The 11,383-nt window shown below is 35.0% G+C and overlaps 2 protein-coding genes across 2 annotated transcripts; both read left to right on the forward strand.

Moving 5' to 3' along the window:
* Positions 1 to 4,557: 4,557 nt before the first annotated feature.
* Positions 4,558 to 5,040, forward strand: LOC147502608 (uncharacterized). Its single transcript, XM_086604572.1, has one exon. The coding sequence runs from the start codon at positions 4,558 to 4,560 to the stop codon at positions 5,038 to 5,040; it is 483 nt and encodes a 160-aa protein (XP_086460698.1).
* Positions 5,041 to 6,035: 995 nt separating this feature from the next.
* Positions 6,036 to 6,641, forward strand: LOC147502609 (uncharacterized). Its single transcript, XM_086604573.1, has one exon. The coding sequence runs from the start codon at positions 6,036 to 6,038 to the stop codon at positions 6,639 to 6,641; it is 606 nt and encodes a 201-aa protein (XP_086460699.1).
* Positions 6,642 to 11,383: the final 4,742 nt, after the last annotated feature.

Raw genomic sequence — 11,383 nt, forward strand, 5'->3', positions numbered from 1 at the left:
TGATTGAAAAACTTGGAATTTTATGAACCATGATTTCACCGGGGTACCTACTTGAAATTGAATAAAACAAAAAATGTTTGAAATAGTGGAATAAAAGTTTTTTGGTAGTGGATTTGCTCACATTAGGAAACTTCGAACCAATTTAGAAAAAAGTTCTTGCTTTACCTCAAAACAAAAGGAGATCCTATGATAAAGGAAGGTTTTGAAAAACAAATTGTTGATTTTTCTTGAGCATGAAGAGTATGTGGAAACAGAAATTTGGTATGAATTGGCTTAGAAGAGGAAAAACACTAGATACTTTTACTTATCCACGGTTTATAGGAGAAAAAAAAATTACATTGAAAAATCAAAGGTGAGATGGTTTGTGGAAAAGAAGGAAGAGTCAGCGTTGGGAAGGGAGATGCGGGTACTTTAATGATATTTTCTCCTACGGTAATCCTGTTCCTAATAATGATATTCTAACTCTTTTTTCCCCACATTATTCTTGTGAGAATTCATTCTTATTCATGTAAGCTTACTGGCGATATTTGGGGTTTGTCACTAAAAAACTAGGTGCTTTTCAAGCCCTTAGAGTTGGATGGGTTTGAGGGTTTTTTTTTTTTTTATCGCCAAGTGTTGGGATATTGTTGGACCACTATATTGAACTGTAATCCAATTTTTTTAGATATGGGGAGTTGCACTCCATTCCAACCGGACTTTTATCACTCCTTATTTGAAATTTCTTCTCGATCATATTTATAAGTTTAGGCCTATCGGCTTATGTAATTTTACCTATAAGATAATTTCAATTTTTTTGCTAATAGGCTTAAGAATCATTTGCATAAAATCATTTCCCCTTTTTCAAAGACTTTATTTTTAATCAAATGCATTATGAGACATTAATTATTTATATACTTATTTATTAGTTTGATATGCTATATTATTTTCATATAACTATTTTACGTTAACAACTCCGGAAATTTGTTTTAAGATGGTAATGTAATGAAATTTTTGTTGCCATTTACCTGGTAGGGATTTTTATTGACAGTTAGTGTCATACAATCGCCCCGTGGATAATCGAGAGCGAGATTGTTTTTTAACGAGAAACAACTGAACTCATATGCTTGGGTCACCAAATCTTTTCAAGTTTGTTTCCAGCAAGCTAATTTCAGGTACACAAGTATTTCTAATCGTGATTCCACTTTTTAAACATTAGCAAATTAGATACGGTGAAATTTGAATCATTCTATTTTGTATTGCCGCTTGTTTAGCATTAGCATATGGATTTGAATGGAAGTAATCCAAATTTAGAACTCCAAAGTTATGATAGTGCTCAACAACAACAACAACGTAAATCGGGCGGATTAGGGAACGAGAGAGAGGCGAGCTAATATGGATTCAACACGTAGCCGAGAAGAAATCGCTTATTTAATAAATTATTACCAATCTAATCGCGATTTATTAAAGAAATGAAGCAAATAACTGCTCAAAGAGACCGTGACGCAGATAAGCGGGCAGTTCTCGCTTTTGATTCTAACCGAGGAATCATTGCACTCCAACAATTTAATGCCCTAGGTGGTTACTCGTGTACAACACCAAACAAGAAATATGGCAAACCAGTTGGTTTGTGATGGTCGAACACCCACGAACGGTCGTTTAACTCATATAAGGCGCTACTGTTTCCAGAATGGTAAACGGTTTCAGAATTTATTGAAGCAAAGACCAAACAGATCCGGGTTGTGCAAGCGAATTATAATGTATCATTACGCTCCAACAGTGTGCATTACTCGTAAGCTTAACTCGCGACCCTTCAACCTAGAAATATTTCCGATCAATTACTCAGGTGGATCGTGTACAGCATTAAGAAGGTTGACTCATATGCTTTAACAATATGCTCGTAACTTGGGAAGCGATGGTTCCAAACGCTATCGATGCAACGCCAACCGCAGCCCGCAAGTTCAAGCAATGACGGTAATGCTAAACCCCTTCTACCAACTACCTGGCCGCAATTTCAATTCCATTGTGTCTTGATAAAAGATTTATTCCATTTATACCGTGGTACTTACAAAATAAAATGTAACTTTGTTAAGTAAAGGAATTCATGCCGATGAAATTCTTTGAATTAATATGATATCAATACCAATCAATCCGTGACGGAATGACATTAATAACATTAGTGACAAGTTGACGGGGCGAAGCCTTTCAGATTAGGTTATACATCCAAACTTATGGTTGCGTTGATAACTACTCAATATTTTTTCCTTCACGACGCATATAACTTTAATTTTTGTATAAAACGGATGTTGACGATTTTTAATATGGAGACATGGTTACAACCGATTCATTAAGAAATGCTTGCGCCTTAATAGATGTTGATGGAATTGGAGGCTTACAACGCGTGTTTAAGAGAACCTTCCAATGCGGCAAGGTTGGCTTCATTGCTTAAATTAAGAATATCTATATAAGCCATTTACTTGCATTAAGTTACTTGGTTTATGTAATAATGATATTAACTATCGAAAGCATTTTGCCTCGGTGTATGTTAAGAATAGTGGAATACAAGCATGCTTTGTGACTAAAGAAGCGCGAATAATCTAGCTTCGAGGCTATGATGACTCTTTTCTCTCAGAGTTACACATCGCTTACCACCACCGAATTGTTCTAAATGTCGAAAGCAAAATTATTCAATCGTGAACCACTAAGTTTATGTTGCTCCAATGGGGATAATTACTTTACCTCCTATGGTAGCCAACTGATTTGATTAATTTATATGCATCTCAAGCAACAATCGGCGCTTGAATTTAGGAAAACATACGCAATGCATAACCATGTTTTTCCTTCACTTCTATGGGGCTGACATTGACGATGCATTTGTTGGATGGTAGGGAAGGAATTTACACATATAAAGCTTCGTGGTGCTATTTATCACCGTATTGGTGGCCTACTACCAAGTCCGGTGACATGACCCAGATTTCTACAAATGTATATATATGACACGGATCATGAATTTGATTATCGGATGGCTGAAAATGGAGTACTAGACCGCCGAATGGTATTGGCTATCATCCATAACGTTTTAAAAAGAGAATCCATACGTCCAAATTTTCCGGCAGTGTGTCGCGAACGATTAGCACCAAATGTTCCGGGCTGGTTATTAAAGATAACCCAACCGGAAATCATCAATATAGTATTCCTACGTCTTCTCAAAAGTAGCTGCAATTTTAGTTGGTAGTGAAGATCCAAGTAACCTTAATGAACGCCGATGACATCATAGCCCAAAGGATTTCTGGTGAATTTGAAAATGTGCCGCATAATGCGAGGCTATTATGATCCACCATTACCCTCTTCTACTCCCTCATGGCAGTCGGGGATGGAATTTACATATGTTTCGGCTCCAATAGGGCCCCGACTTACATGTCAACAATTTTATTGTTACTTGCTACAAGTAAGCCTCTTGCTAACATTTTATAATATTATGTTATATATACATGCTTTTTACCCAATTGATGCCACTAATTTGTAATTCCCTTATTAGATTCACCCACATGATCCTTTCTCTTTTGCTCAGAGTGGTCTTCTACAACAATACATAGGAACAACTATGTTAAAATATCAACTTTAAGATTGAGGTGGATCGTGATCACCAAGAAGAAATAAGGGCTGAACTTTATCAAGGATTGCAAGACTCTTTAAGTTCGGGGAACTTCATTCAGTACACTTTGAATTTAAAAACTTATTAAATTTAGTCAAATGGAAAACCTTTAATTTATTTTTATTTTAAATTGAAGGCAATGTCGGTCGCATAAAACAATTTTGCACTCGCCACTTTTATGGTCTGTCCCTCGCGGACATGCATCGTCGATATCATGATGCTATGGCATTGGTTCAAAAGTACGGAGACCAGATTTGTTTATCACAATAACATGCAATCCATCGTGGTCGAGATCGGCCGAAGTTGTTAGGAGGCCGGGGTTCCAAATGATAGACCAGATTTGATAGTCGGGATTTTCCGTGCAAGCTAGAAGAGTTGAAAAATGATCGTTCGTTAAAGGAATCCTTGAAAAGTGGCGGCACATGTTCATGTAGTCGAATTCAAAAAAAGAGGGTTGCCATACGCGCACATCCTTCTAATCCTTGATGAGGTCGACAAGTTAACATCACTGCAGATGCTTACGATCGATTGTTAGAGCAGAAATTCCAGATCCGCTATTGAGCGTTTAACTATATGAGATTGTTGTTAAACACATGATACATGGTCCGTGCGGTAATGTTAATCCTAATTGTGTCTGCATGAGAGATCGAAAGTGTTCAAAAAAATTTCCAAAACAATTCATTCCAGCAACTAATCAAGGCAGTGATTCTTATGCTACATATATGAGGCGGGACAACAACGCTTTTGCTATTGTTAAGAATCATGGTCGGCATTATCGTGTAGATAATCGTTGGGTTGTTCCTTATAATCCATGGTTATTGAAAAAGTTCAACTGCCATATCAATGTCAAAATATGCTCGAAAGTATTAAAAGCGTCAAGTATTTGTACAAAGTATATATTTACAATTTAATCGGTGCCGGTAGCGATGGAAGTTATGTCGACAAATAGAGATGAACAAGATGAAATAAAGCAGTTTATAGATGGCCGTTGGATTTGCCCGCAAGAAGCCCTTTGGAGAATCTTCGAATTTCCACTAAGTCAAATATACCCGTCAGTATATTCTTTGCAAGTCCACATGGAAAATATGTATGAAATAACCTATCAAGGTAACCAGCTGATTGAGGATCTTTTGGCTGATGATAGGAACTCTCGCACGATGTTAACCGATTTTTTCCGTCTGAATAGCGTGGACGTTGCTGCTAGGCAATATCTTTACCATGAAATTCCTGAGCATTATGTGTGGGATAAGTCAACTAAGCATTGGCAACCAAGAGCTGGTCAAAATCGTGTCATTGGAAGACTATTTGCAGTTTCCCCTATGGAAGGCGAAAGATTTTACTTGAGGATGTTGCTGAACCATGTCAAAGGCCCAACATCATATGAACATTTGGCGCACTGTTGGATCTAATTTATACCCTACATTCAAAGAAGCTGCTCAGGAATTGGGGCTGCTAGAAAGAGACAGTGACGTTCGTCAATGTTTACTTGAAGCATCCAGACTGCAGATGCCATGTTCTCTACGGCAATTATTTGTTACAATTCTGGTTTATTGTAATCCTATCGGAGTACGTGATTTGTGGAATGAATTTAATAGCTGTATGGCCGAAGATTACGCGTTAGGGAGTTTTAACACAACCTATGTGACAAATCGTTTGCTAAGGAGCTTAAGTTGTTGTTGGAACAATATGGATGATCAATTTCGATTACGATTTGCCCCAGATGCTCGTTACGTCGGGTTGACCAAGAGGATATATCAAGTTTGGTCACAGAGGAACTTTCTATTCCGTTACTTAAGATCTTTTTCTATATAAGTCACCTTTAACCTACAATAGAAGATTGCTTTTGACCAGATTCTTAGTTACGTCTTGCCAGAAGAATGGTGGGCTATACTTTGTTGATGGCCTGGGCGGAACGGGTAAAACATACTTATATAAGTCAATTTTAGCAAGACTCGAGTAACGACGGATTGCTATTGCAACAGCTACCTCGGAATTGCTGCTATCATGATGCACGGAGGTCGCATGTGACCCATCAAGGTTCAAAATCCCAATTCAATTACATCCACTTCCACTTGCAAAATCAGCAAATTTGGCAATTTAGGCAGTTTGTTACCAAGAAAGCAGCATCTTGATATGGGATGAGGCCACGATGGCACATCGTTATGCTTTGAAGCGTAGGAGAAAACTTTAAGAGATATTACGCATAAATGATTTACCATTTGGAGGGAAAGTTTTTGTAATGGGTGGAGATTTTCGCCGTGTTGCCGGTTGTTCCTCGTGGTACAAGGGAAGACTATTGATGCATGCATAACAAGTTCTCCACTTTTGGGAGCAAGTTCGCAGGTTTACGCCTACAAGAAAATATGCGTGCTAAAAATGACCCAAACCTTTGCAAGAGTTACTCATGGCCATCGGCGATGGGATTCAGCCAATTATTTGTGATACTGACATCATTGAACTGCCCAAAGATATTGTCATTCCATGGGAGAATGAGCATTCACGTCTTAAGCTTATAAATGAAATCTTTCCAGGATTAGATAGAAATGCTGGTAACAAAGACTACATGACCAGTAGGGCGATTGTAACGCCTAAGAATGATACGGTACAACTGTTGAATGATGAAATAATTGACCTATTTCCCGGTGATGAAGTCACATATTACTCTTTTGATTCAGTTCAGAATGACTCTCGTGGTCTATACCAGCAAGAATACTTGAATTCAATCTGTCCGAGTGGTATACCTCCTCACAAATTGAAGCTAAAGGTGGGGGCTCCCATTATACTGACAAGAAATTTGAATCCTAAAAATGGCCTATGTAATGGAACAAGACTAATATGCAGAGGATTTGACACACATGTAATTGATGCAGAAATTGTGACTGGAAATTCCGTTGGTGATCGAATTTTCCTACCTGATTCCAAGATTCCGGCCCCCCCCGGGGATGCAAAGTTGCTATTCGAAATGACTAGGAAACAATTTCCTATTAAGCTAAGTTTTGCTCGACAATAAACAAATCACCCGGGGTCAAACCATTCCAAATGTTGGGGTCTATTTGTCCGATCATGTTTTCTCGCCGCGGTCAGCTCTATGTTGCTTTATCAAGAGGAGTATCACAGACGACAACGAAAAGTTTTAGTTAAAAAGGGACAATCAAGGGTCTTCTGGAACTTACACTAAATGTCGCCTACAACGACATCCTAGCTTCTTGCGGTGTTTAGTAACAAGTTGTTTTACTATTTTCAACTTAAATATTACTTTTTATACACATATATTAATTCTGTATAATGTTTAATTTATATAACAAACAAGTCTCATTATTATACAATATAAACCCAAAGAAGAACCATCCTTTACCAAACATCACTTTATTTTGCTTGTGTAATGCGTAGAAGCGATCAAAATTCCAACAACCAAGTTTAACGATTTTACTCTTTTTCTGTATTGATTAAACATTATTTTCCCCTCGCTTCTACATATGATTTGAAACTTTTTATATTTACCACAACGCTTTTATCCTTGCAGTATATATTTTGAAAGTGATTCCGAAAAAAAAAAGTTACTTTTCAGAACTTATCGACAATTGGAAATGGCCTAGAAGGATACTTTGTATGATTCATATAATGTTTTTCATGAGTGAGGAAGTTAAACTAATTAACAAGGTACATTCTAAAAGGAGTTTGTAAAAACTTTATTTCATAAGATATCTTGATATTTTTTTACTTGTACAATTTCTTTACTTTTCAAGTTTAACTATCGGAAATACATTATTCATAAACAACACAGCCCTTAATAAATTAAATTAAACTGATTGAGGAACCAGGTTGTCAAAATGATTACCCAAACTGAAGCCTACGCAAGGAAATCAATGTCAGTATGTAAAATGTCAACAATTCTGATATGTGCTCATCTTAGCCCAAACCAACTCCAACAGCCTATTATGCCGCACAGTAATTGTTTGATAGTTAATTTTTTTTTACAATATTAAATAGGTCGGTCGGCGCTGAGACAGCGTGGAATTATATTTTATCACGCATCTTACTATTTCTTATGGGGCGCACATTTGGGTTTCTTTCATATGTGTACAAATTTTGGCATCACCAAATCAACATTGACTAATAGTTTACACGAGTTAGAAAAATACATAGATCCGTTATACATTTAATTGTTTTTTTAATTCAGGGTTACTTTTTTATTAAGACATTTAAGCTCTGCTTGACTGGTATACTAAATTAGACTTAAATTAAAAGAAAAAAATAATAATGTATATTGACTATATATTTGTTTTAAAAAAAGAACGGTTTTGGCGTAGTTATAATACCAGTCGAGTATAGTATAGCTCTTACATGGATGTTATTATTGTTAATGTGATTCAAATGTAGATTTATTTCAGACATGTTCCGCGACTTAACATCACCAAATTAGAATTTACTAATAGTTAAAACGCCCTGAAGAGATACAAAGCTCCGTTAGTTATTAAATTTTCTTTAGTACCACTTAAAATTATTACCTCGATAATTCGTTTGATCTTTACAGATTGACTAAATTAGATTTAAATTAAAGAACTACAATAATGTACAATAGTTGAATTTTTAAACCAACTACAAAAAACTTACTATAAAAAGTCGCTACAACGCAAACCAACATGGTGTGCGTAACACATTAAATAATGTTATTTTATATTAAATGAAATTATTATTCGACCATATATATCATACACAATTGAGACAAACCAACCCCGCTAAATCATGGGAAAGGACAATGAAAAGATTGTAGGGGAGGAAAAAAAAAAGTAGAGTAAACCAAATTGGTAGGGAATAGCTACAATGAGGTCACTCAACTTTTCCCTACACAGTTTTAGTATAGATGAGACCTAAATTTATATCAGCCAATATTTAGACGTCGCCATCACATGAGAATAAAATTATTATTAAAAAAAACATCATCAGTTGATAGCTAACCACCCCAGTCAGCTATGATTAAAGTCATTGACTAGCAGGATAACGAAAAAATTAAAAATAAAAAATGAGTTGATTGCATCGTAACAACACGCCCAAACAACTCTAAGCCACATATTCTTCTGACGGGCAGGAGTCAATTTTACATACATGAAGTAAATTTTTTAATTTTCCACATTGTAAGGCATCATCGCTGTCAATAACACCTTACATAATTGTTGCCTGTATCAAACAAAATTAGTGTCAATCAAATCTATCATGCACAAGTTGCACAGCAGTTCCCCACTCATTCATGGTAACAACCAACAATAATAGTATAGATGAGCAAAAAACACTGAAAAAAACAAGTTGGTTTGTTTTTGTTTGATTCATATGATGTTCTTCATGACTGACCAACTTAGACTAATTAACCAGCTACATTCTAAAATGAGCTTGTAAAAAATTTATTTCATAAGATATCTTGCTATTTTTTAAGTTGGACAATTTCTCAACTTTTGAAGCTTAACTATCGGAGACACATCATTGATAAACATCACAGTCCTTAAGACATTAAATTAAACTGATTCAGGGATGAGATTGTCAAAATGATTACCCAAACTGAAGCCTACGCAAACAAATCAATGTCAGTATGTAAAATGTCAACAATTCTGATATATGCTCATCTTAGCCCAAACCAACTCCACCATTCTATTAGGACACAAAGTAATTTGTGCGATAGGTAATTTTTTTTGTTAAAAATTTAATCGTTGTTGGTCCGTAGACTTTGTTGAATTAAACTCTCTTACGGCGAACTAACTATTGCTTATGGGAGCAAATTTGGGTTTCTTTTATGCGTGTTCAAATTTTAACATCGCCAAATGAACATTGACTAACAGTTTACATGAGTTAGAAAAATACATAGATCCGTTATACATTGGATTTTTTTTTTTTTATTCAAGGTTACTTTTCTATTAAGACATTTAAGCTCCGGCTTGGGGTATACCAAATTAGACTTAAATTTTATAAAAAAATAATAATAATGTATATTGTCTATATATTTGTTTAAAAAAATAGTACGACTTTGGCGTTCTTAAAATACCAGTTGAGTATAGTATAGCTCTTGCATGGATGTCACTATTGTTAATGTGATTCAAATGTAGATTTATTTAGGTACAAGTTCACAACTTAACATCACCACATTACAATTTACTAATAGTTAAAGCGGCTCTAAAAGATACAAAGCTCCGTTAGTTATTAAATTTTTTTTAGTATCACTTAAAAATAGTAGCTCGATAATTCATCTCCGTTTATAGTTTGACTAAAATAGACTTAAATTAAATAACTACAATAATGTGCAATAGTTGAATTTTGACACCAACTACAAAAACTTACTCTAAAAAAGTCGCTACAAGCGTAAGCAGGACATTGTGTGCGTAACACATTAAATAATTCTATTTTATATTAAATGAAATTATTGTCGACCATATATATCATACACAATTGATACAAACCAACCTCGCTAAATCATGCCAAGAGACAACAAAAGATTGTAGGGGAAAAAAATTGAATAAACCAAATTGGTTGGTTGTATAGTTTCTGATGGGTTCACTCAACTCGCCATCTGAGTGTTACTACGGATGACACCTAAATTTACATCACTCCATATGTAGATGTCGACATCACATAAGAATAAATTTATTATTGAAAAAAATATTATCAGTTGATAGCTAACCACCCCAATCAGCTATTATTAAGCGTCATTGACTAGTGGGATAGCTCAAAAAAATTAAAAATAACAAATTAGTTGATTGCATCGTAACAACAGGCGGCCTCGCTTGGGCAGCTCTCGACCCACATATTCTTGATGGGCGAGAGTCAATTTTACATACATGAAGTAAATCTCTTACTTTTCCCTCCCCAACAAACAAATTGTTAATAAGTTGCCACATTGTAAGGCATTATTCATACATCAATAACACATTACATAATGCATTTCTGCCAATAACACATTATCAAACAAATCAAAAATTAGTGTCAATCAAATCTATCATGCACAAGTTACACAAGTAGCTCCCCGTCATTCATGGTAACAACCAACAATAATAGTATAAATGAGCAAAAACACTGAAAAAAACAAATTGGTTTGTTGCATAGTAATCGTTGGATCGAGCGATTTAAGGATAGCACCTTATTAGAACACCCTCTCCTTAAACTTGCATATCGCCACACTTACTTAAATCTTAGCGTTAGTAGCTTGCGATGGGGCACATTTAGATTCCTTTTCGTTATTGTTCAACTTTTGTCATCGCCAAATGAGCATTAACTAATAGTTGACACGAGATAGAAAAATACTTAAATCCGTTATACATTTAATTGTTTTCTTTATTTAAGATTAATTTTTTTTTAAGACATTTGAGCTCCGCTAGACGGGTATACTAAATTAGCCTAAAAGTAAAAAAAAATCAATAATGTATTTTTACTATATATTTGTCTTTAAAATAGTACGGGTTTGGCGTTGTTGAAATACGGTCGAGTCTAATATAGCTCTTAAATTCGATGTTATTATTGTCAATGTGATTCAAATGTAGGTTTTTTTTCGTACATGTTCACAATTTAACAACACCAAATTAGAATTGACTAATTGTAAAAGCATGCGAAGAGATACAAAGATCCGTTAGTTATTAAATTTTTTTACTATCACTTAAAATTATTAGTTCGATAATTGTTCGACCTTCTGAGATTGATTAAATTAGACTTAAATTCAATTACTACTGATAATGTAAAAAGATGAATTTTGATGACAACTACAAACAACTT

Source organism: Coptis chinensis, chromosome 4 (assembly GCF_015680905.1).
Source record: "Coptis chinensis isolate HL-2020 chromosome 4, ASM1568090v1, whole genome shotgun sequence".
NCBI classification, from domain to species: Eukaryota; Viridiplantae; Streptophyta; class Magnoliopsida; order Ranunculales; family Ranunculaceae; genus Coptis; species Coptis chinensis.